The sequence below is a fragment of the Symphalangus syndactylus genome, chromosome 8 (genome assembly GCF_028878055.3).
Source record: "Symphalangus syndactylus isolate Jambi chromosome 8, NHGRI_mSymSyn1-v2.1_pri, whole genome shotgun sequence".
NCBI lineage: Eukaryota > Metazoa > Chordata > Mammalia > Primates > Hylobatidae > Symphalangus > Symphalangus syndactylus.
The window spans coordinates 135,116,466-135,143,318 of record NC_072430.2 but is presented as its reverse complement, the minus strand read 5'-3'; the positions used below and the strand labels follow the sequence as shown (position 1 = coordinate 135,143,318).

Sequence of the window (26,853 nt, the reverse complement as noted above, 5' to 3'; positions counted from 1 at the left end):
AACACCACCGTCAAAAAGTGGACAAAGGATATGAACAGACACTTCTCAAAAGAAGACATTTACGTGGCTGATGAACATGAAAATAAGCTCACCATCACTGAACATTAGAGAAATGCAAATCAAAACCACAATGAGTTACCATCTCACACCAGTCAGAATGGCAATTATTAAAAAGTCAAGAAACAACAGATGCTGGTGAGGCTGTGAATAAATAGGAACGCTTTTACACTGTTGGTGGGAATGTAAATTAGTTCAACCATTGTGGAAGACAGTATGGTGATTCCTCAAGGATCTGGAACCAGAAATACCATTTGACCTAGCAATCCCATTACCAGGTATATACCCAAAGGAATATAAATCATTCTACTGTAAAGACACAGGCACACGTATGTTTATTGCAGCACTATTTGCAATAGCATCGTCATGGATCCAAACCAGATGCCCAACAATGATAGACTGGATAAAGAAAGTGCGGTACATCTACACAATGGACTAGTAGGCAGCCATAAAAAGGAATGAGATCATGTGCTTTGCAGGGACATGGATGAAGCTGGAAGCAATCACCCTCAGCAAACTGACCCAGGAAGAGAAAACCAAACACTGTATGTTCTCACTCATAAGTGGGAGTTGAACAATGAGAACAGTTGTACACAGGGAGGGGAACACACTAGGGCCTGTTGTGGGGTGGAAGGTGAGGGGAGTGAACCTAGAGGACGGGTCAATAAGTACAGCAAACCACCATGACACATGTATACCTATGTAACAAACCTGCACATTCTGCACATGTATCCCAGAACTTAAAAAAAAAATGTGGCACTTCCCTTTAGCTCACTCTCTCTCCTGGGTTACCATGGTAAGATGTTCTTGCTTCCCCTTCACCTTCCGCTGTAATTGTAAGTTTCCTAAGGCCTCCCAGCCATGTGGAACTGTGAGTCAATTCACCTCTTTTTTTAAAATAAATTACCCAGTCTCAGGTAGTTCTTCATAACAGTGTGAGAATGGACTAATACAGATAGTCTCAGCTACGTAGCCACTAGCTAGTTGTAACCACTAGAAGAAAAATGCAGATCTTCCTTAGTATCAGAAGTACACACATGCACATAAAATGCATAGAAGACAGAAAGCAGAGTGTTGACTTTCAAAAAATCCACATCCCTAGAGTATATAATATAAACCAATGTGACTAAAACAAGATCAAACATCTTGGTTCTATCAATAAAAGTAAATGGGCTTAAATCACTTATTTAAAAAAGAAATTTTGAGAGATTGAATTACAAAGTAAAACCCAACATTTTATCATGTATAAAAGACTCATTTCAAAACATATAAAACATTGAAAATAAATATATAGGCAAAGATATATTCAGTATACATCAATAAAAGAAATCAGGGACCATGTAATTCAGGCCAAAAAGTTTTAAGAAAGTAGAAATTATAGGAGATGCAATAAGAAATGGGTAGAAACACACTATTAATAGAAGACTTTATTTTTGCTTCTTTTAGCCCATGAGAGATCAGTGTAGAAAACAGAAAAGGATGGAAGACCCAAATGATTTGTTTAACAGGATCAACATGATTGATACATATTGAACTCCATAGCCAGAAAATAGAGTATACACACTTTCCCCACCCTTTCTTAAATAACTGAGTCAAAGAGGAAATACAAATCCAAATTGCAGGATATTTAGCAAATGACAATAATAAAAAACATTGCCTATGAGAAGCTATGGAAGACTGTTAATACAGTGCCCAAAGGGAGGGGAAAAGTCTTAGCTGGGTGTGGTAGCTCATGCCTGTCATCCCAGCTACTTGGGAGGCTAAGATGGGTGTATCATTTGAGACCAGGAGTTCAAGACCAGCCTAGGCAACATAGTGATACCCCATCTCTAAAATAAAATAAATAATAAAATAAAATAAAATAAAATAAAATAAAATAAAATAAAATAGTGGGACCTGGTGCCATGTACCTGTATCCCAGCTACCTGGGAGGCTGAAGTATGAAGATCACTTAAGCTGAGGAGCTCAAGGCTGTAGTGACCTATGATTACACCACTGCACTCCAGCCTGAGTGACAGACCAGGATCCCTATCTCCAAAAACAACCAAACCAAACCAATAAATAGCCTTAAATAATGAACCAGTGGGAAAAAAAAGATACCAATTAAATTAAATATCTGCCTCAGAAAAGTTAGAGCAAGTACAAAAAAGCAAAGCAGATTATATGATTATATAGCTGGAAAACCCAAGGGAAGCAATTAAAAATATACTATCATAATAGGAAAATTTAGTAAGCTTCAAAATTAAGATATAGAAATGAGTAGCTTTCCTATATGGGAGTAAAAACCAGTTAAGAGATATAATGCAAGGGAAGACCTCATTTATAATAACAACGAAAGCACACTGCCACCAAAACTCAGACTAAGTGTAAGGAAGTCTGCATCACCCACCCACATGCAGGAAATAAATGTAAAAGCTCCACTGAGGGCACAGAGGACCCTTGAACAAATGGGTCATCATGGCGTGTTCTTGGAGAGGCAGTCTAGCATCATAAAGATGGGAGTTCTCCCCATGTTTATTTATAAATTTAACACAATCCCACTAAAAGTACCAACAGATTTTTAAAAAGTTGAGTAAAGCAAATTGACACACAATCTTCATTATTCACAGATTCCATATCTGCAAATTCGTCTATTAGTTCAAATTTATGTGAACCCTCCAATCAATACTCATGGCACTTCCCTGGTCATTTGTAGACATGCAGTGTGGCAAATTATTTGAGTCACCTATGCATGCTCTTAGCTGAGGTCAAACAAGGTGATGCTTTGCCTTCTTGCTTCAGCTTTCACACTGTAAACAAGAGTCCGTTTGTGGTCTATTTAGTGCCACTTTTCTGTGTGTGTTTTTGTGCTTTTTGTCGGTAATTTCACTATATAAAGTGGCACCCAAGTGTAATGCTGAAGAGTTGTCTAGTGTTCCTAAGTACAAGAAGGCTGTGATGTGGGAGAGAAAGTACATGTGTTAGATAAGCTTTGTTCAGGCATGAGCTATAGTGTTGTTGGATATGAGTTCAATAGTAATGAATCAATGTGATATTACATAAGGTGTCTTTATACAGAAACACATATAAAACAAGGTTATATATTGATCAGTTGAGCAAAATATGACCAGAGGCTTCCAAAAACCTTATTCTGTATTTCTACTAGAAGCAATGTTCCAATATTTGCTGTCTATGTTCATGGTGACTTTATAGAATATAACTATCAGGAATAATGAGAATTGACTGTATATGTGTATATGAATACATACACACACATATCCGTATTTTCAGAATCTACCCACTTTTGAATGCTTCCACTGCTACCAACTTAGTCCAATTCACTGTCACCCTTCCAAGTCCATTGCAATAGCCTCCTTACTCCTGCCCCATCCTTGCCCTCCTAAAGTCTATTATTCATGTAGAATCCAGAGCATGTCCTCAAAACATAATTCAGATTATAGTCCCCAGCTCAAAACTCTCTGATGTCTTGTCTTACTTAAGAATCCAAAGCCTTTGTCATGGCCTATAAGTTCTATATACCTCTGAGAAACCACTTCCCGCTCAACCCCTCTCTACCTCTCCAGCCAGTGGCCTCCTTGCCATTCCCTAAAGGATCATTATAGTCCTCTCTCAGGTCTTTGCAACTGAGGTTTTCTCTGCCTCAGCTCCATGGCTTAGTCCCTCACTGCATTTAGATTTTGAGTTACAGGCAGCTTGTTAGCAAGGCTCTCCTTGGACACCCTACATAAAATGGCACATTTCTGTCACTGTACACCTCCATTATTCTTTATTTTTCTTTATGACATTATCACTATCTGAAATATTATGTACTTATTTGTGTACTCTCTGTATACCCTAAGTAGAATGTAAGCTCAATGAGATTTTTCTCACTTCTTTATCCCTATTGAGCAGCACTGGAAATAAGGATTTGCTGAATAAATGAATAAAGGGTCTAAAAAGGAAAGAAAAATAGTGAGATATCTCTATGTTCGTGAATAGAAACGGTCAATATTTTAGAGACGTCATTTCTCTCCACATTTATTCTATGCAATTTTAATAAAAATTCAACAGGGTTTTCAAGGGTTGACAAAATGATATTAAAAGTTATAAGAATGATAAAATGGCTGTAATAGCCAAGACAATTTTGAAAGAGAAAAAAGTTGAGAGAATTTACCCTACCTGATATTAATATGTTATAAAATTATAGTATTTACTAGAGTGTGATATGTATTGATGCAGAATAGATAGGGCAATGGATCAGACTAGAAAGCCCAGAAACAAACCATATATATATATATATATATATATATATATATATATATATATATATATATATATTGTAAATGGCAGCTTGATGCATGCTATGTGTGACATTACACATCAGTAGAGAAGCTAGGACAATTGGTTATCCAGGTTGGAAAAATTAGACCCTTACATTATGCCACACTAAAAAAAAATCAATTCCAAAAGAATTAAATATCCAAATGAGAAAAAAATAAGAATGTCTCCACCTAATATTCCCAAAAGCAAATCTTGAGATAGGGTTTTGTTTTCAATAGGTTTATTTTTCAAGTAATCACAAGGATTAGAAGTGAGGAACCAGGAAGAGGGAAAGGGTGAGAAGGGAAGCCAATTGGGCTGGTCACCACTGTGGTCAACTGAGCCTCACTCTTGCTGGGGAGTCTCTGAAGAACCATAATGAATGATCTTCAGGCTGCCCATCTTAGGAATGGAAGCGAGAGTATTTATTCACTGGATCTGATTTTACTGGTCAAGATGTTCAATAAAGTAAGAAAAGTATTAAAATTTCTTGGCAACCTGAGATTAGGCCAAGATTTCTTAAACAAGATTAAAAAACATAATTATAATGATAAAACAGACCAATTACACAAGGATAAAATATTCCGTACATCAAAAACTTACAATCAAGTGAAAAGACAGGTCAAAAGGTGATATCAAAGAGGCTGGGGGAGTTTTTAATAAATGGAGATCAGGCAAGGCCTCTCCATGGAGGAGACACTTGAGCTGAAACATGAATAAGAAGAAACCATTCCTACCAGGTAAAAGCATCTATGTAGAGTCAACACCAAGTGTAAGGGTTCTGAGGCTGAACACTACTTGATTTATTCAAGGAAGGCCAGAGTAGCAAGTGAGGGGGAATCATAAAGGATGAGATTTAAGAGCTGATCAGGGGCAGCCTGTGTAATGCTTCACAGGCACGATAAAAAGTTTAGACTTTTTTTTTCTAGGTTCAACTGGAAACTTTTCTAGGTTTGACTGAAAACCACTGAAAGGGTATAGCAGTTGGGTGGCCAATTGCTGAATGGATAATAGGTTCTAGTGGGCAAGAATGAAAGCAGAGAGACCAGTTAGGGGGACTCCGTGGTATTCCACATGCAAGATAATAGGGCTTGGGCCTGGGCAGTGGCAGGGGAGATAAAGAATGGACAAATCTGATATATAGTCTTGGAACCTGATGATGGAGAGAGTGTGAAGGGTTAGGATAGAGGGAAATGAAGCATACCTTCTACATTTTTGGCTCAAATTTAGTAACTGTAGTGCCATTTACTGAGATGAGGATTACTGATGAGGATGACAAGTTTGGGAATGAGAATCAAGAAATGTGTTTGACACATCAGATTTAAGACACCTGTTAGACTTCAAGTAGAAGTTTGGAGTAAGAAGTTGAATTTATGACTTCGCAGTTGAGGAGAGAGAGAAGAAGAGAAATATAATTGGTAGTCATTCACATATTGATAAAATTTAAAGAACAGGACTGGATGCAATTCCTAGGGAGAGAGCATAGAGACAAGGAAAGCACTCAGGTCCAATCCGTGGGGCACTCCAGTATGTAGACATCAGGAAGCCACGAAGGGACCACCACCACCACCACCACCAATACCACCACCAATACTACCACTATCCACACTACCACCCACATCACCAGCAAATGACCAGGAAGGAGCTATATTAGCCAGTAGGAGATGGGGTGTTCCAGAAGACAAGAGAAGAGAACGCATCCATCCACATGGCCCAAAGGAGACCACCTTCTCCCAGTTCACTCACCTGATCACCATCATGCCAATACTTGACAGGTGTTAAGAGGCAAAGGGCAGCCAACAACTCCCAGTCAGAAAGGCCATGAGCAGGTGATCACTGAAGGCCATTCTCAGACAAGCCACACCAGCTCCATCTCTTTGACTGGAGGAACCAGATTTTTGGAAACAGATCCTTTCAGGCCTCAGACCTCAGGCTCCTGGCAGGAGATTTGCCTCCCCTTCCACCATTGCTCTACACACCTGTTGTCTACCCCCTGCCTCATCTGTGAAGCCAGCAGGACGTCCACCCTTGGCCAATCTGTATAGTCCTCCTAGGGAGAAGCCTGGCTGCCTGCTGAGAACATGTAGTCTAGAAGCAGCCTGGCCCCCATAAATGAGATCCACAGAGAACCTGAATTAGCTGACAATATTGATTACCATGTGATTACTTATGACAAAGAGCAAGCAATGAAAAATCCCTGATCTTCTAATTTATAGGTCTCGACATTTCTTTACCATCCTTTTATTTTTAATGTTTTTTTCTTTGCTTGCTTTAAGTACATATTTTGTACAATCATATATTTGGATTAAATTTTCACAAGCTGGTAGAATTAATTTATTCATGCAAATTGCTCATCCAATAACTATTAATCGGGCATGTACTGTGAATCAACCCACTATCCTAGATGCTGAGGATACAGTTGTGAATAAAACAAAGTCCTTGCTGGCATAGAGCTTACAGTCTAGTGGGGAGACAGCAATGAAGAACTAAACACAGAACATGGCAGAGTGTTTTGTGGAAAAGTAAACCAGAATAAGGACTTCAGGGAGTGGTGAATGGAGTTAGAAGTGTGTGTGGGAGGAGGATGTGTTATTTTATGTAGAAGAGCCAGGAAGAACTTCTCATAAGTCAGCATTTGAGGAGAGGCCTGACAAAAAGTCAGAGAGTAAGCCATGAATCCTGTCCTTCATTGGTCAAGATGCCCAAATCATGCTCTAGAAAGACTATCGCAGGCTCTGAGCACACTGCCTTATCCTGTGGAACTGGGAGTCACTGTGAATTGTCTTGCCATGTCCTATAGACTGAGCTATGGTGACTTCATCTCCAACCAAAAACATTCCACCATCTTCACTGTGAGCATGGGGTTGGCCAAAAATCTCTCCAAATCTTGGCATCTGTGCTGAAGCCTTCCACACTACTGGTTGGGGGATCCCTTTAAATCTGGCTGTTTCTTCCATTTCACTGGATTTCCTATTTTACTCCAATAGTGACGGACAGTTTTGAAGCCCGTTTGTACGTCCTAACCCAAAACAAGTATCCTGAAGAAAGACTGAGTCTTTAGTACAGCTGTGGTCTAATTTACAAGGAAAGAAAAGTTGTGGGAGGGTTGGGAATGTGGAATAGATAAGTAGAACAATAAAAAGGGAAGCGTGATGAGGTCCATAGGATGAGGTATGGCAAATGGAAGTGGTATAAAGAAAGGCCATCAGTAATTTGAGATAAAAGAAAATAAAATGCAGAAAGTATTTTAATGATGCTGGGAATAATAATTAGCCTATAAACAGTAGCAATGCCTATAAAATATTATACAAGATGTAGTGTTAAAAGAAAGACACCATCATCATCTTCACCTAAATACTGAACTAACTTCACGTTATGTATTTAGGTGAAGACAAGACAGGAAAGGAAATCTGAAAATAAAATGATATGGAATCTGGAGCTCATTCAGAATGGAGAATGGGAGAGCTGTAGTTGAAAAATCTATATGCATCCTAGGCCGGGAACAGTGGCTCACGCCTGTAATCCCAGCGCTTTGGGAAGCCAAGGCGGGTGGATCACCTGAGGTCAGGAGTTCAAAACCAGCCTAACCAATATGGTGAAACCTCATCTCTACTAAAAATACAAAAATTAGCCAGGCATGGTGGTGGGCACATGTAGTCCTAGCTACTCAGGAGGCTGAGACAGGAGAATTGCTTGAACCCGGGAGGCAGAGGTTGCAGTGAGCCGAGATCGCACCACTGCACTCTGGCCTGGCTGACAGAGCTGGACTCCATCTCAAAAGAAAAAAAAATCTGTATGCATCCTATTTCACTGTTTTTAGGTGAAATTCATTTCAGGCACCTCTATTTTTCCCGGTAACATTGAGCTCCACAGGCTTACATTTCTTGTAAGGCTAACTAATGAATTCCACAGACCAGATTTTAAAAATGTAAGTCTTCATAACTAACAAAAGAAATTGCTGAAGGAGATGAAAGGAAAGGCCCCTTGACCCACAGTTGTGGAAGGAGAGAGAACATTCTGCACCACAACACTAACATAAAGAATCTGATTTGACAAAGCGTTAAATTGAGAAATTTCAAAAGATCAGTCTTACTCTCTTGCAAAATATGGAAGTGTGTCTTTTCATAACCATTACTGATTTGTTCTGTTCTATGCTAACATAAACTTGTCCTTAGGAGAGCTACTTGAAGAGGTCTTGTAATAATCCCACAAAATAGAAAATTATTGCCACTTCTCATGAAATCAATTTCCAAAGAAACCTGTAATTCTGACCAATTGTTTTATTTGATAATTTTTGGGCCTGGCCATAATATTTTAAGTGATATCTGGATCCCTAAACTTATAAATGCTTGTAAAATTTTATATTAACTCAGTGGCATTCTGATTCTCTCATATGCAAGTAGGTAATAAATTGACTACAGATTTCCTTTTAAATAAGGATTTTGAGAGTCTTGTCTCATTTAAATTCACTCCAGTTATTATGTAATAGAAAAAAATATTCATAGCAACACATAAATTTATACAACGTATAAAACTTTTTTAAACTGCCAGAATTGTACAAAAAGAATTTTAGTGGAAGAACATTACATAAGACATGAATAAAAGAGTAAAAGTTTCTGTTCTTCCCAAATTAACCTTTAAATTCAATGCTCTTTTTTTTTTTTTTTTTGAGACAGGGTCTTGTTCTGTCACCCAGGCTGGGGTGCAGTGGCGCAGTCTCAGCTCACTGCAACCTCTGCCTCCCGGATTCAAGCAATACTCCTGCCTCAGCCTCCTGAGAAACTGGGATTATAGGCGTAAGCCACGATGCCTAGCCAGTTCATTGCGTTTCTAATCAGAGCTTTCAATGGACTTGGGAAGGAGTTGGGAGAGATCGTCTTGAGCTCATTCTAAAATTCACCCCAATAAGGCATCAGGATGGTTCTGCCTCTGAGCTCTTCTTTCTTTTCTGTAGTCCCTTCAATTACAAAAGAAGAACATAGAATATAGACAGGTAAAGGCACTGTGTAATCAAAGTGGTGATACAAATCACCATGCCATATTGTGGAGAATATTTTTAACATTCCCACCTCACTTACATAGAAAGGCAAACCCCATGTAGATTACATATGTAAACATTAAAAATGATCAGTTATGGCCGGGCGCGGTGGCTCACACTTGTAATCCCAGCACTTTGGGAGGCCGAGGCGGGCGGATCACGAGGTCAGGAGATCGAGACCATGGTGAAACCCTGTCTCTAATAAAAAATACAAAAAATCAGCCGGGCGTGGTGGCGGGCGCCTGTAGTCCCAGCTACTCGGAGAGGCTGAGGTAGGAGAATGGCGTGAACCTGGGAGGCGGAGCTTGCAGTGAGCCGAGATTGTGCCACTGCACTCCAGCCTGGGCGACAGAGCGAGACTCTGTCTCAAAAAAAAAAAAAAAAAAAAAAAGATCAGTTATATCAAACTTCTAGAATCAAATATAGAACAATATTTTTAAAATATTGAGGAAGAAATAGCTGTTGTAAATATGATATGGAACCCAAGAACCAGTCAGAAAAAGGCTAACAAATTTGACTACATAAAAATTTAAAACTTCTCTAGGACAAAAGATTCCCTTAACAAATCTAAAAGAAAAACAACAAATGGACAAAATACTAGAACGCATATGACTAAGATTTAATATATATAATATTTAAGAGTTCTGTATTCATTCAGAATAATAAGAAAAATACCATGACTTAAAACACCGAGAAGGCCCGGCACGGTGGCTCATGCCTGTAATCCCAGCACTTCGGGAGGCCGAGGCGGGCAGATCATGAGGTCAGGAGATCGAGACCATCCTGGCTAACACGGCGAAACCCCGACTCTACTAAAAGTACAAAAAATTAGCCGGGTGTGGTGGCGGGCACCTGTAGTCCCAGCTACTCGGGAGGCTGAGGCAGGAGAATGGCGTGAACCTGGGAGGCGGAGCTTGCAGTGAGCCGAGATCACACCACTGCACTCCAGCCTGAGCAACAGTGCAAGACTCCATCAAAAATAAACAAAAAGAAAACAAAACAAAACAAAAAAACACTGAGAGCATTCTCTGACAAAGAGTTCTATGAAGAAGAAAAAGAAATGACCGATAATAAATGAAAAATTCCTGACGGCACTAAAAATGAAAACAATGCACATTAAAGCAGCCCTGAAACAAGACTTTTTATATTTCAATTTAAAATGTTTTTATTGTCCAGGTATATTAGTTTAAAAAGCAAGAAAGGACAAGTGTGTACAGAATTACTCATTTAAATAAATAAAACTATATTCCAAAACGTGTTAATACATGCATAGTAAAATTCTGGAAAGATAGACAGCAATGTTCACGAGAACATCTATTTTCAAATCAGAATAAAAAGCGAGATGAAGACAGAATAAAGCAACATGAGCATTTTGAAAAAAATAAATGGCTACTTTAAAAGGCATTCAGGTTTTATCTTACGAAAGGTGTAGAAAAAAATGCTTCTGGAACTGACAAACAAATTTAGTAAAGTTTCAGAATACAAAATCGATGCATAAAAATCAGTAGCATCTTTATACACTAAAAATGATCTAGCTGAGAATCAAATGAAGAACACAGTCCCATTTATAATAGCCACAAAGAAAATGAGATCCCTAGGAATTCATCCAGCCAAGGAGGTGAAAGATATCTACAAGAAGAACTACAAAACACTGCTGAAAGAAATCAGAGATAGCATAAATAGAAAATTATTCCATGCTCATGGATTGGAAGAATCAATATAGTTTGAATGACTATACTGTTTAAATCAATTTATAGATTCAACACCATCCTTATCAAAATAAAAGCATCATTTTTCATGGAATTAGAAAAATCTATTCTAAAACTCAGTTGGAACCATAAAAGAGCCTGAATAGCCAAAGCAATTGTAAGCAAAAAGAACAAAGCTAGAGACATCACATTGCCCGACTTCTAACTATACTATAAGGCTACAGTAATCAAAATGGCATGGTATTGGTACAAAAACAGACACATAGACCAGTGGAACAGAACAGAGAACTCAGAAACAAACCTGCTCACCTACAACCATCTGATCTTCAACAAAATCAACAAAAATAAACAATGAGAAATGGACTGTCTATTCAATAAATGATGCTGGAATAACTGGCTAGACATACGAAGAAAAATGAAACTGGACCCATACTTCTCATCCTATACAAAAATTAACTCAAGATGGATTAAAGATTTAAATGTAAGACCTAAAACTATAAAAATCCTATAAACCTAGGAAATACGCTTCCTGACATAGGCTTTGGCAAATAATTTATGGCTAAGTCTCCAGAAGCAATTGCAACTAGAACAAAAATTGACAAGTGGGACCCAATTAAACTAAATAGCTTCTGCACAACAAAAGAAATTACCAAAAGAGTAAACAGCCAGCCTTCAGAATAGGAGAAAATTTTTGCAAACTGTGCATATAATGAAAGTCTGATATCCAGAATCTACAAGGGACTTAAACAAATCAACAAGTAAAAAACAAAAAAAATCCAATTAAAAAATGGGCAAAGGACATGAACAGACACTTCTCAAAAGAAGACATACAAGTGGTCAACAAACATGAAAAAAATGCCCAACATTACTAATCATCAGATAAATGCAAATCAAAACCACAGTGAGATACCATCTCACACTACTCAGAGTGGCTATTATTAAAAAGTCAAGAAAATAACAGATGCCGGTGAGGTTGTGGAGGAAAAGGAATGCTTATACACTGTTGGTGGGAGTGTAAAATTAGTTCAACCATTGTGGAAGACAGTGTGGCAATTCCTCAAAGACTTAAAGACAGAAATGCCATCCTACCCAGCAATCCCACTACCTTTAGGTATATACCCAAAGGAAAATAATTTGTTCTGTCAAAAAGATACATGCACTCATATGTTCCTTATAGTGCTATTCACAAAAGCAAAGACATGGAACCAATCTAGTTGCCCATCAACAGTGAATTGGATAAAGAAAATGTGGCACACATATACACCATGAAATACTATGCAGCCATAAAAAGAATGAAATCACACCCTTTACAGCAACATGGATGGAGCTGGAGGCCATTATCCTAAGCAACTTAATGCAAGAACAGAAAACCAAATACTGCATGTTCTTACTTACAGTGGAAGCTAAACATTGAATACACATAAATGTGAAGATGAGAACAAGAGACACTGGGGACCACTAGATGGGGCAGGGGGAGAGGGTGGCATGAGCTGAAGAACCATCTATTGGGTACTAAGCTTTCTGCCTGGGCGATGGGATTTTTGGGACACCAAGCCTCAGCATCACACAATTTACCCATGTAACAAACCTGCACATGCACCCTTTAATCTATAATAAAAGTTGAAAAAAGAAAATAATGATAATAAACCTTAGCATTAAAAAATAGTTCATTTGTAACATAAAAATTAAGTAAATTCTTATTTGTTCTTACTTCTTTTCCCACTGTGTTTTTCCAAAGTAGAATTGTTTTCAGCATCCATGGTATCTAGAAAGTGACAGGTAGTGGTCAGAGAACTGTAATTTATAAGTAAAATTTATAAATCTTATGACAATTCACACTGCATGGAAGGCTTGCGTTTATAACAATATTCTGAGTATAATTTATCTGTCTTCCTTCCAAAGGAAATAGACACTGAATTGATGTCTAAGGTCTTCCTCTAGTTCTCTGAGACTTTGAAACAGCTCTTCATTGCTTTTATGCAGCAATTTCCTCATTTATGAAACAGGGACAGCAACAGTTATCCTGTTCAGCTTTAAAATTTTTATGAATATTTAATATCTTACTTGCAAGAGTTAATAGGAAATCACTATATAAATCAATAACAGTCCAGAAGACATCTTTCAAAACTATGTATTTTTAGCTTAAGAGTAGGTATCTGATTTTTTTTTCCTGACAGGTAGCAGGACTATTTGTCTTTTTAGGCCTTTCCAAAGTTGTGACAAAATGACACTATTACCTGTGAGTGGAAGAACATGCTTTTTTTTTTTTTTCAAGAACAAAGTGGAACTCGCTTTATAAATTCAACACTTTACTATTGATATGCTAATATAGTGAGATACTACTATGTTTACCAGTGTATTTTTTTTACCACCTCACCAAGAGAGCCCATTCTGTTACATACGACTTTATAATGATCTCTTGCCTCCCTGCAGTTCCCAAAAGGCTCAGGTTAAGCAACTGTACAGAACAGGATTCTGGCAGCACCAGACCTGTTCTTTGTCACAGTCTGCTCACAGTCAAGTGCAGCAGGAAACGGGCACTATGATTTCCGACTTGAAATTCTGCAGCTTCCTGTTGGTGATCCAGAGGCTGCTTGATGCTTTGCTTCAACTCTGATCACTTCCCACATCCCTACCCAGTGTCTGTGATATCCACTGAGCCACTTCCATCCCAAGACCCTAGGGTAGCCTTACCCATCATGTCAGATGCTTGACTACTTTCAGTCCTTGCTTCTTGGCTTCTTGGCACACCTTTTGGAAAACACATGACACAGGAGCACTTCTCATTTTCAGGTTCTTGTGGCTCTGATCCTAAATTGTGATTTGTAAACATTTTTATTTGTGCCCACTCCCCTTCAAAGATTCTCCTTTCCCCCAACATTAGTGACTACCCCCTCCCCACAGCTAAATTAAGGGATGGGCTCTACATCTGAAACCTCTTTTTCTTTTGTGGTTCCTCACTGTATTTGTCCCTTCTGTTCATAAATAACCCTGAGAATTTCATCTTGAAATAAAGGGACAATTAATAGTTTGTTTCAGTGATGAAGAACACTGGAGGAGCAAAGGCTGGTTTTAGGGAAAAAGATGATGTGCTCAGTTTTGGAGGTGTTAAGTTTGAAGGTCTTGAGTAACATCCAAGTGGTGAAGTCTAAGGCCTTCAGGACCTCCAACAGGAGCCTTCTGACACTTGGATGAATGAGTTTAGAAGACAGGGCTTGCTGGAGATACACATGTAGGAATCATGAGGTTGTGGGTGGTGACTGAAATCACAGGAGTGGATGAAATGCCTGGGTGAGGCCTTTTGTAATCTGGGTGAGTCAGAGGGGCCAGGGGACACCTTATTCTGAAAACTTACTGCTATTATGAATCATGCCTTGTGCTAAAGTTGCTTTTATCTCATGGTCATTTCAGATCCTACAATTTCTCCATCATTCTATTCTCTCCCTTTTACACTTCCCCCTTCTTGCCTCTATTTTTCTCTCATCTTTTAATTCTGTCTCTACATACTTCTTGTTGTACCTAATTTTTTACACCACTCATCACCCTTTGAATGTATCTCATTCCGCCTGTTTTCCTGTTTATATCTTTAGATCTAGTTTTATTATTGAGGTGAACTTCTTTCTACTATCACTTCCTCCTTCTGTTCTCTCTTCTAGCTTGTTTCTCTGAATCTTACTTTTTCTTTTTTTTTTTCGAGACAGAGTCTTGCTCGATCGCCCAGGCTGGAGTGCAGTGGCGTGATCACTGCAAGACCTGCCTCCAAGGTTCACACCATTCTCCTGCCTCAGCCTCCTGAGTAGCTGGAGCTATAGCTGCCCGCCACCATGCCTGGCTAATTTTTTTTGTTTTTAGTAGAGATGGGGTTTCACCGTTTTAGCCAGGATGGTCTCAATCTCCTGACCTCGTGATCCGCCCACCTCGGCCTCCCAAAGTGCTGGGATTACAGGCGTGAGCCACTGCACCTGGCCCTTATCTTGATCTTGACTCTTTCTGCAATTTCAATCTTTGTCTTTATCCACGTTTTCTTCATCTATATTCATCTTTATCTCACAGGTTATTACTTTCATCACCAAATGTCTGCTGTTTGGACACTGACCACATAGCCATCTCTATTACCTTTGTCTCTTCCTTATGAGCTTTCTACCTTGCAAGGCTGTCAATCAATCAGCAACTTTATTTTCACATTTCTGGTACAATTTCTGAGAAGTATCTTGAAAATTATCCCCCACTCCCCCACAAAATTCCCCTACCTGGAATATTTGAATTCCTTGTCCACTTAGAAAAACTTGAAGCTGACTCTTATATCTTTTCATTTGGTGACTCTAGCCTACCTTTCTCCATTCTTTCTCCTTACTTTATCCACTCAGTGTCTCCTCCCTCCATTCAGGAGCCCAGCTCTTCTTTTTCTTTTTGCTCCCTCAAACCTGTTGAAAGCAGCCCGAGTCTGTGTACAAGTCTTTGTGTGTGTGGTGTGTATGTGTGTGTGCATATGTTTTGGGGGAGAGGTAAGGAATAGAAAAAAAGAGCTTTTCCTCCATGCAAGTAGGAAAATAAAGATAATTAATAATGAACATCATAACTGGCTTCTCCATCACAAGCTAATGGGCTGCATCTCTTCTGACTCTCTTTGTGTATTCATTGGAGGAGCTTTAAATTCACAGGACAATGAAGACAAACAAGGAAATAATAGACTATAGACAGTGACCAGGAAACCAGAGAACCTGTCTCAATGTGGGCATGCTGAACTATTTTCAGAGCTTAGACGGACTGACAAAAAAATACACCTACATCAGTGAGTACACCTCATAGCCCTACTCTATCTGGCCACACCTCATTCTCCTCACTTCTCATTTTTCTGCCCATTGCCCTGCTGCTGTACATTTTTGTCTCTGTCTCTTTGATTCGGTGAGCTCATCTCCCTTTGATTTTTCTTGTCTCCTGTGTTGCTTTTTCTGTTTCCGTCAATGATGTTCTGTTCTTCTTTATTTCTGTTTATCCATTTTGCTTCTATCTTTCTAGGTATTTTGTGTATTATATAGCTGGTTCCATTTCTATTCTGTCTCTTTGCAATTTTTATTTTTTCCTTCCCATAAAGATTGTATGTATTAACCAATATATATACACACACGTGTGTGTTTATGTATGTATACATGTTATATGTAACAAATACATGCATGTATACACACACACACACACACACACAGTGGTTGTTAAATAAGCTTTCTTGCATCAGGCACTGGTATAGTCTCTTGTGAATATTCTGAGTTCCTTGTGCATCTTCTTTGGACTTTGACTTAAATGACACAGCTCTTATCCTCCTATCTGTTACATACAACAGTCACCCACCGTGAGACACCTATTGCTATTGTTTCTTTAGTTTTTTTGGCCCTAATACTTTTGTACATCTATTGCCTCACCCCAAATGGGTATAGTAAGTGTTAGCCTGCCTATGTCTTAAAAATTTTGTGATGATAAAATAAGATCTTATTTGCCAAAATACATTGAAATAACACAATATAATCCAATTACATGATGAAGGACATCTGCCAAAAACTATACTAACGTTTGAGAGTGTTTCAGCTGAAGTTTTTATTTCTGTCTACAATTACATAGTAGGAACAGTTGTCTTTCGAGGCTTTACAATTACAAACGACATTGATGTCAACCCATTTATCACTATAAAAATCTAAGATCTTAGTGTTAATAGGAATGAGAGCAGGTTTAAAAAAAAGGATACCACAAATTTGCTATTTATTTCTTCTACAACAGCAAAATATAAGTACATACATTTAGTCAGTGGAACTCTTTCTGTTAAACATGAGTTTATCATAATTTCCTGCCTCTTTCCATTTTCTAAAATGCAAAAAGGAGTTCCCAGATGAACTGGATACAAAGTAGTCAAGGTGCTCAGAGTAAAAAGCATCTGGAAACAGCAGCTTTTAATTCACATTCCTGACATTCTGCAGGCCAAGTCTTGGCATCCTAATCTTCTTTACCTGACCCACTTCTTAGGGATGAGCTGCAGGTTTTCTGAAGCTCTTCTCCATTACTCAGGTCTGAAAAGTCACTACTGCTGAAACCTGCAGAAAAAAATAAAATTCCTTAACAGTCTTAGTCTGAGTCTTAGGAACCAGCAGGGAATTCTTTGAAAGCAAAACTGAACAAAAGAAGCTTGTGTAGGAGGGAGAGAAATATTCCCACCACTAGGCCACCCTTTGGCTTTGATCATCTGACCTGTTGGTGAAGATTGCTCCAGGAGCCCTCTCTGAGGCTGGGGCTGGGGACGACATTGTTTCTTACGCATCTTATCCTTTCATTATTAGTTTGCACATACCTCTGCTTCCATCTCAGTTTCTTATCCAAGGGAACCATGGAAGCAACATCTTAAAGATGTCAGAGCCTCCATCAGCTGGGCCCTGAATGACTGTGTGGGCATCCCCTCCACTCAGGAACTACTTTATCCTATTTATGTGAGTGAAAAATAAACTTATGTTGCACTTGTGCCTTTGAACATTTTGAGGCTTATGTTTTATACCAGCCCAACTCATCTAATTGAAAATGTAAAATGCAAATCATCTAAAATCCCAACAAATTAATTTTTTATTTTAAAGAATATAACATAAAAAGTGACTGTAGCTTTTGCAGCAAAGAAAGACATTTGTTACATCAAGAGTTTTTAATTGCTCTTACGTCTCTTCCTGCTGGGTATTCTCCAAGTAGATGTACTTCTAGAAGTCATAGGATCTAGAAAGTAAAGGAAAACCAAATCAGTAGTATCTAACTAAAAGATCTATAAATCTTATGACTGCTTACACTGTTGGCAGAATTTGGACTATAAATATTCTATGAGGATCATTTCTGTCTCTTCCCATCTAAGGGAAAGAGATTACTATCAAATGGAGCACAGACCCACAATCCTTTAGCCCTAATTGCAAAATCAATGACTTATTTTTTGAGACAGGGTCTCACTCTGTCTGCCAAGCTGGAGGGCAGTGGTGCAATCTTGGCTCACTGCAGTCTTGACCTTCCAGGCTCAAATGATCCTTCCACCTCAGCCTCCCACATCATTGGGACTACAGGCATGCACCACCACCATGCCCAGCTAAATTTTTGTATTTTTTGTAGAAATGGGGTTTTGCCATGTTGCCTAGGCTGGTCTTGAACTCCTGGGCTCAAAAGATCCACCTGCCTCAGCCTCCCAAAGTGTTGGGATTATAGGCATGAGCCTCCACACCTGGCCTCAAAGATATTTTAATAACCAATATTGTTTTCGTAGGTTTGCAGCTAACTAATTTGGCAGTGAATCTGGACTTGAGTTGCCATGAGTCCATGTAAAATCTTACCACATTTGGTGTGAATATTGATATAATTTGCTGTATAAACATTAGTATATTTGAGAATGCGATTCTTCCCTGGATCCTACTGGGGTATTTTGTTGTATATAGAATATAAACCACATTGTCTTTCTAAAATAATAAAACCTTTTTTGAACTTTGAAGTACATCTGGCTTTGAAGGTTTTATAGAGAATTATGAATGTTTATTAGGAGTTTGGGTTGTTAGTCTTGTCTCCTCCTATAACTTTCCATATGTGATGTGCAAAGAAAAAAGATCCTTAAGTGTGCCTTAGTTTCCCCATCTGTCAAATGGGAGGAACAATAGTTATCTTGCCCACCTTTTAGGTTATTGTAAAGATGCAAGTAGATCTTATTTGCAAATATATTTTCAAGTATCACTATTTGGCCAATTTCATGTCGGGGGCCATCTGTCAAAAGCTATGAACTGAATTTGATGGTAAGAAACAGGGGTCTTTCTTTCTGTCAATAACTAGAGAGTATGACCAGAAGCTTTGGAATTTTGAACAAGTTTGTGACAAAATCAAGCAATAACAGACTAGTGTACTTTCTTTTCTTTACAAAACAGGGGACGGGCAGAAGTAGAAATCACTACATAAATCTAATACTTTGGAGTTAATAGGTCTGGCAGTGATATGGTTTGGCTGTGTCCTCACCCAAATCTCATCTTGAATTCCCATGTGTTGTGGGAGGGACCCGGTGGCAGGTAATTGAATCATGGGGGCGGGTCCTTCCTGTGCTGTTCTCGTGATAGTGAATAAGTCTCACAAGATCTGAATGATTATACAAGGGGCAATTTCCCGGCACGAGCTCTCTTCTCTTGTCTGCTGCCATGTGAGACGTGCCTTTCACCTTCTGCCATGATTGTGAGGCCTCCCCAGCCATGTGGAACTGTAAGTCCATTAAGCCTCTTTCTTTTGTAAATTACCCAGTCTCAGGTATGTCTTTATCAGCAACGTGAAAATGGACTAATACCGGCAGTATGTAGTAAACAGGGCACTGCCACTCAACCACAACCATCTTGTTAAGCCTGAATTTACAGTGACTTCTTTCTTTGCATTTTTCAAAATGGCCACATGAGGTAGATGCAGAGAACTGGCTCCAGGATAGCTGTTGTGCGTGCTCAGAGCGCAGTGCACCAGGGAAGAGGGGCTCTGAAGGCAGAGCCCTGAAGTCAAGGGGGCTGTTCTTACCCTTCTCACCTTGCTTGCTTCTCAGTGCCCCGCTTGAGGCTTCTGGGGGCGCCTCCTCCTCACTGGATTCTGAAAAGTCGTGGTCTTGTCCTATCACTGCAGAAAGGAGCAAATGTCCTTTGGAGGTCGCAATGTATGATAAGGGAACCAAGTCAGAAGAATATTCTATGAAAAGGAAACTAGGAAAAATTTGCGATGCTCTGAAACTTCAGGGCAAGAATATCCGTGCCCTCAAACCTCCATGATCTGCCTTTTCATTCAAATTTGTGTAGTTCAAGGTTAGTACTTTATCCCTCACTGTCACCTGAGCCTGAGGCTGAGAAAATATTAGCCCCAGTGGGCATCACTGCTTTGTCTTGGCCCTCTGTCTTCTTACACCACATTATCTTTCTTTCTTTACTTGTCCCTTTATGGATTTGTTGTGGTTTTTGTATATGCATTTGTATTTATTTGTAAATTTGCTTCTCTCTCAGGGCAACCATGAAAGTCTAGGATGGGAGAAGGCAGATCTTCTACTTGCCTGCTTCCCTGAAGAACTGCTTGAAACAGAGCCCAACCTTTCCCCCATCTAAAAATCCTTGAAATATTCAGTTAAAAAAATATAAACTTCTACTAAAAAAATAAAAAACCTTCTGCTGTGTTGGGGTCATTGACTTCTTTGGGTTCATATGTTATAGCAGTTAGCCAACCTACCTAATACAAAAGCTAAAATAGGAACCATTGAAATTTAAAGCAAATTTATATTTTACTTTGAAGGATTTAGCAAGGAATTAGACTGACTCTTTTGTAGAAAATATTGTTCAGTTATAACCATGAAGAGTAGTTATTTTCTCTTACCTCTTTTCCTAAAGCTTTCTCTTACCTCTTTTCTTAACCCTTTCTCTGAATATAGATAATTTTCTGAAATCCATGGGCTCTGTAAAGTAAAAGGGAGAAACCCGTTATTTGTATGCAAGAGACTTATAAATTCTACGACAACTGACATGGCAAATGGGCTTGGGTTAATAACAAAGTTTTTTTTTTTTTTTTTTTTTTTTGAGATGGAGTCTTGCTCTATCACCCATGCTGGAGTACAGTGGTGCAATCTTGGTACACTGCAGCCTCTGCCTCCCAGGTTCCAGTGATTCTCCTGCCTCAGCCTCCTGAGTAGCTGGGATTATAGTTGCGCACCACCAAGCCTGGCTAATTTTTGTATTTTTAGTAAAGACGGGGTTTCACTGTGTTGGTCAGACTGGTCTCAAACTCCTGACCTCAGGTGATCCGCCCACCTCAGCCTCCCAAAATGCTGGGATTACAGACATGAGCCATCGTGCCCTGCCAATAATGAAGTTTTGATGAGCATTTTTCTCTCTCTCCTTCTAGTGAATCCAGTTCTGGACGTTCAGGGTCATAATGTTGGGATCCTGCCCAGCTCTCCCTGTAATCCTCTGTGTGTATTATTTGGAAATGCCTCTTTTTAATTAATTTTTTTCAACTTCTATTTTAGGTTTGGGGGTATATGTGAAGGTTTGTCACGTGGGTAAACGTGTGTCACAGGAGTTTGTTGTAGAGATGATTTCGTCACCCAGGTATTAAGCCCGGTACTCAATAGTTATCTTTTCTGCTCCTCTCCCTCCTCCAACCCTCCATCCTCAAGTAGACCCCAGTGTCTGCTGTTTCCTTCTTTGTGTTCATAAGTTCTTATTATTTAGATCCCACTTACAAGTGAGAACATGTGGTATTTGGTTTTCTGTTCCTGCATTAGTTTGCTAAGGATAATAGCCTCCAGCTCCATTTATGTTCTTTCAAAATACATGATCTCGTTCTTTTTTACTTATTTTTTCTGAGACAGGGTCTTACTCTGTCACCCAGGCTAGAGTGCAGTGGCACAATCGTAACTCACTGCAGCCTCAACTTCCCAGGCTCCAGTGACTCTCTCACCTCAGCCTCCCGAGTAGCTGGATCACAGGTGCACACACACTACCATGCCTGGCTAATTTTTTTTTTTTTTTTTTTTTAGATGGAGTCTCACTGTCACCCAGGCTGGAGTGCAGTGGCATGATCTTGGCTCACTGCAACATCCCTCTCCTGGGTTCAAGTGATTCTTCTGCCTCAGCCTCCCGAGTGGCTGGGACTACAGGCAAGCGCCACCATGCCTGGCTAATTTTTGTATTTTTAGTAGAGACAGGGTTTCACCATATTGGCCAGGATGGTCTCGAACTCCTAATCTCATCATCTGCCCGCCTCGGCCTTTGGGAAGTGCTGGGATTACAGGAGTAAGCCACCGCACTTTATATTTTACTTTGAAGGATTTAGCAAGGAATTAGACCTATGCCTGGCTAATATTTGTATTTGTGGTAGAGATGGAGTTTCTCCATGTTGTCCAGGCTGATCTCAACTCCTGAGCTCAAGCCACCTACCTGCCTCAGCCTCCCAAAGTGCTGGGATTATAGGTGTGAGCCACCGCACCTGGTCGTAAATGACTCTTAAACACCACTAGCTCCCATTTTCTCACATATAAAGCAGGGATAAACTAGTTACCCTACCTCCCTGTTAAGGTTTTTGTGATGGGGAAATGAAGGTTCATTTTCAAAAGCCCTGTGAAAAATCACAATGTAAGCCAATGAGTGAACTATAATTTGGGTTTGGGTGTAGTTGAAGTCACTTTTTTTTCCCATTAATAATTAAATAGCAGCACAAAGTATTCTTTGAAGACTTTCTGAGCTTGTGATTAAGACAATATTATCAATGAACAAAGGAAGACTGTGCTTATCATGCTCTATCAAATATAAAGGGTAGTAGGAGAGAATAAGTACATTATTTCAACTCTTGAAATAATAACTCTTGATAGTTTGTTGTTAAAAAGACTGTTATTTTACTAGCATATTTTTGCTACATTTTCAATGTATCAATCGATTGAACAAATCCAGTTAAACAAGAGTTTATAACGCCTTTCTAATGTCTTCCATTTCTCAATAGGGCCTGAGAGGTTAAATGTAGAAAGAGATATTCTAGAAATTATGGAATCAAGGCATAAGGAGACCACGCAGAATGAAATTAATCAAGAAAACAGAGCTCTGGATTTGTACTCTGGATATTCTGCAGTCTCGGGTTGCAACTCTAATATTCTTACCTGGTACAATCTGGGGTCGCGAGCAAGTGGCTTCTTGGCCCTCCTTTTCCTCATTGGATTCTAAAGGGTTGTCATTGTTGATCACTGCACAGAAGAATGGGATTCTTTAGAGGTCTCAGTGTGTGACCAAGGAATCAATTCAGTAGGAAATTCCCTAATAAGAAAACCTAGAAAACCTTGAAAATCCACGCAGGTCCTCCCCTGTACACAGGCCGTGCTTGTCTTTCCTTTCAAGTAACCTGCATCGTGGGTTAGTGATATTCCATTCTTGTCCCCAGAGGGAAACTTTGCCTTGCTTGGCCTTTGCTTTTCCACGCTTCTTTTACTTCTTATCCCTTCTGCTTGCCATTCCACATTTCCTTTGTTTCTGCTTCTATTTTTCATGCAGGGAGACCTTGAAGATCTTCTGTTAAATATGTGAGCTTCTTCTACCTCCCACCAACCCAGTGCCTTCCTGAATTGTTTACAAGGCTGAGAAACAATCTCCTCATGTATTTGAGCCAAAGACATATTTTGGGACTATTTTTTAGAGCAGATTGCTTACATTAAGTTCAAAGTTAGAGTACATATTGTCTAAAAACTAATGCAAATTTACATTTTACTCTGAAAGATACAGTGAGCAATTAGAATGAATGTATTATTACATTGTCATTTTATAACACCAAGATGAGTTCTTCGTTGCTCTTAGGTCTTTCCCTAGTGTATTTTCCCTAAAGTGGCATGTTTCTAATATCCTCTGGATCTAGAAAGTAAAGGGCAAAACAATTCAACCAGTTTGCATACTAAAAAGTTATAAATCTTATGACAACTCATGCTGCAAATAGGATTGAGATAATACAAGATTTTAATACTGTTTCTCTCTTTCATTTCACAAAGGAAGTAACTCAGAATCCAGGATGCTAGTCTTGTCTTTCCTTTAATTTACCATGAGATTTTGGAGATGACTTTGAAATATTTATGCAATTGTGTTCTCTCATCTAGGAAACAAGGACAAGAATCTCTCTTCGGTTTACCCTTTTAAGGTTATTGTAAATTTAAAAATAAGACACTTTGCAAAAGTCTTTCAAAAAGTCACTAAATGTGCCATGACTTGCTGAAGAACTCTATCAGAAACAATACTTCGGGTTTCAGAATACTTTATCTCAGGTGTTTGTTTTTGCCAACACCAGATAGTTGGATGAGATGTCTTTTGACCCTATTCAAAGTTTGTGATCAGATGACAATAAGATCTTCCCATAAAGGAATATTTAGTTTTCTGTTCTCTATAAAAATCACTATATAAATCTAACACTATATAGGCATAGCAACTAGTTAGTTTTAAAAACAAACTCATCACTTGGCTAGCCTATTCCTACTATATAATCAATGTATGGGGATTAATAGAATCCATCAAGAAAGAAGGCCAATTCTCAAAAATAAGTTTATAACGATTTCTTGTCTCTTTGCATTTTCCAAAAAGGTCAAGTAAAATTAATGCAAAGAATGGGATCCCAGGATAAACTGGACCCATTGTACAGAATGAGCTCAGAATAAAATGCCTCAGGAAACAGTAGCTCTTAAATCAGATTCCCACAGCCCAAGCCTTGCTCTCCCAAACTTCCTTACCAGGCTCATTTCTTGGTGCTGAGATGAAGACTTCTGGGGGCTCATCATCATCAGTGGATCCTTCAGAGTCCTCACTGCTGATGACTGCACAAAGGAGCAAAAACCATTAAGAGTCTCAGGGTGTGACCAAGGAGTCCATGCACCAGGAAATTCCACAATAACAGGAAATTCCACAATAAGAATACTAGGAAGACCCAGGAAACTAAGTTAACTCAAGACCCTGGAGTGTTCCTTGAGTGCATGCCACCTGCAGTTTGTTCCAAGTTCTTAATCAAAAGCTGATAAAATTGACACACAGAAGGCAGTTGTGCCCATCCACTGACACTGTTCTTACCCCAACCCTCATTCTATTTTTTTCGTTCACTCTCATTTTACTTCTCATCTTTCCTCTTTGTTCTGCCATCTCCCTCTGTTTCCAGCGATGGTGTCTCTTTATACCTCTCTTTGTCTTGATGTGTTTCTCTCCCCATCTCCTCTTGTGAATATCTTGGCTCCCTGATCTTTTTTTTTTTAAACTCCTCTCCCATGCCTTCCTCTCTTACTTTTTTATTTTTTATTTATTTTTTCCTTTTTTTTTCTTTTTTGAGACAGTCTTGCTCTGTTGCCCAAGCTGGAGTGCAGTGGCGGAACTTCCGCAACTTCCGCATCCCAGGCTCAAACGATGCTCCTGCCTCAGCTTCCTAAGTTGCTGGGACTACAGACATGTGTCACCTTGTCTGGGTAATTTTTATATGTTTTGTAGAGATAGAGTTTTGCCATGTTGCCCAGGCTGATCTTGAGCTCCTGGACTCAAGCAATCCTCACAAAGTTCTGGGGTTACAGGCATGAGCCATCAGGCCCAGCCCTCTTTGACTTCAGAAATAGCCTCTCTGACATTCTTACTGATTACCTCCGTTTCTGTCTTCTGGTATTTTCCCAACTCCTAAGGACTTTCTTCTGTCAAGCTGAAGACTCACTGCATCAGGTGCCAGCCCCTTTCCTTTCCTGCCTCCATCCCAGGCTACCTGCACTGCCCTGATGGTCCCTGATGAAGTCCCTGAGCCCCTTACCTGGTAAACTCTGACTCACAGTTACAAATTCTCCCAGTCAGCCTTACCTATTATGTCAGATGCCTGGTTATGATGAGTTCTTGCTTGGGCTTGGCACTCAACTTTTGAATTAGAAAATGGCTTTTCCTTTTTTATATCCACCAGTCGCACAGAACAGGAATTAATTTGGATTCCATGGTTGTGTAGCTCTGCCTCTGGGCCTAATTGTAATAAATGAAGAATTTTCATTTGTCTCCCCAGTGGACCTCCTTCACTGTCATTAATAACTCCCCCTCTCTGCAATTTCACTGCTGGGGCTAGACCTTCACCCCACCTCCCTGTTTTTCCTTTTGCTTAACTCTGTCCCTTCCTTTGTGCCTCTCTTGGCTCTGTTTTGTTTTTTACCTTTCCCTTTACCTACTCTTCTCATTCTTTGATGGTTAATATTTTGCTTTTTTTAAAAAAAATAAAAATTATAATTGCAGTATAAGACACATGAATAAAAGTGGGTTTTGAATGATCACGAAGGAAGTAAATCACTTTGATCAAGAAACAGATTACCAATACCCCAGACACCTCCTAGTGACACTTCCCACTAACTGTTTCCACTAACTTGCTCAAAGACAAATACCATCGAGGTTTCCAACACCAAGGTTAATTTTGCTTGTTGTGTAATTTATAAAAATGGAATCATCTCTTTTCTCTCCACTCTTTCTCTCTCCCTTTACCTCTCTCTCAATATATATAGATCTCCCAAAAGAAGCCAAATACTCCAAAATTGTATGGATATTTTACTCAACATGCTTGTGAAAGTCATCTGTATTCATTTTGTATAATTATTTTCACTATTAGATAGTATTCCATTATAGAAATAAGCCATGAATTATTTATTCATTTGTGCAATTTCAAGCATTTGGCTTCTATGAATAATGCTGCCCTGAGCATTCTTTTCTATGTGTTTTGGTGACATAATACACATTTCTGTTGGTTTCTGCTGAGGAATATAATTGTTGGGTTATAGGGTATGTATATTTTCAGCTTTGGAAGATTACCCCAAACTCTTTTCCCAAAAGCATATATAAAGGCAGAGATGAAAGAAAGAGAGCTTGGCAAATTCCAGTAAGTACAGGAGCTTAATGTGGTGGGAATGTGCCATGAAGGGGCGAGAAGTGGGTGATGGGGAACGCACAGGTGCATGGTAGACATCCTTCAATTCACCACTCCAAGCAGTGTTGACCTACTGCTAAGGGCCACACGAAGGCACTGGGTTTCAAACAGGAAAGTCATATCAACTGGTTTCTATTTTGGAAAAGTCCATTCAGCTGAAGCGCAGACTTGAGAGGAGCAAGATTGGGGGCCAGACAGGAGACTGTTCCTCTAATTTTAGTGAGAGTGACAGGGGTCTAGATTAGGGTGTTCGTGCTGGGGATGAAGAGAAATGGACAAGTTAGAGATATT

General features: G+C 39.3%; 1 protein-coding gene across 50 annotated transcripts in view; it reads right to left on the bottom strand.

Moving 5' to 3' along the window:
- Positions 1–26,853, bottom strand: part of SP100 (SP100 nuclear antigen) — a 132,061-nt gene that overhangs the window by 60,112 nt on the left and 45,096 nt on the right. For 9 of the 50 annotated variants that reach the window (XM_063645180.1, XM_055290900.2, XM_063645206.1 and 6 more), the window contains 9 exons: positions 25,464–25,616; positions 24,368–24,451; positions 22,763–22,846; positions 20,513–20,566; positions 19,651–19,746; positions 17,794–17,847; positions 17,100–17,183; positions 13,798–13,914; positions 12,815–12,868 (listed from right to left, as the gene is read on the bottom strand). In XM_063645180.1, the coding sequence (XP_063501250.1) occupies positions 12,815–12,868; positions 13,798–13,914; positions 17,100–17,183; positions 17,794–17,847; positions 19,651–19,746; positions 20,513–20,566; positions 22,763–22,846; positions 24,368–24,451; positions 25,464–25,616 (780 nt within the window). Of the gene's footprint in view, positions 1–12,814; positions 12,869–13,797; positions 13,915–16,667; positions 17,184–17,793; positions 17,848–19,650; positions 19,768–20,512; positions 20,567–22,762; positions 22,847–24,367; positions 24,452–25,463; positions 25,617–26,853 lie in introns of those variants that run through there. The other 41 variants (XM_063645187.1, XM_063645195.1, XM_063645216.1 and 38 more) reach the window with 13 other exon arrangements.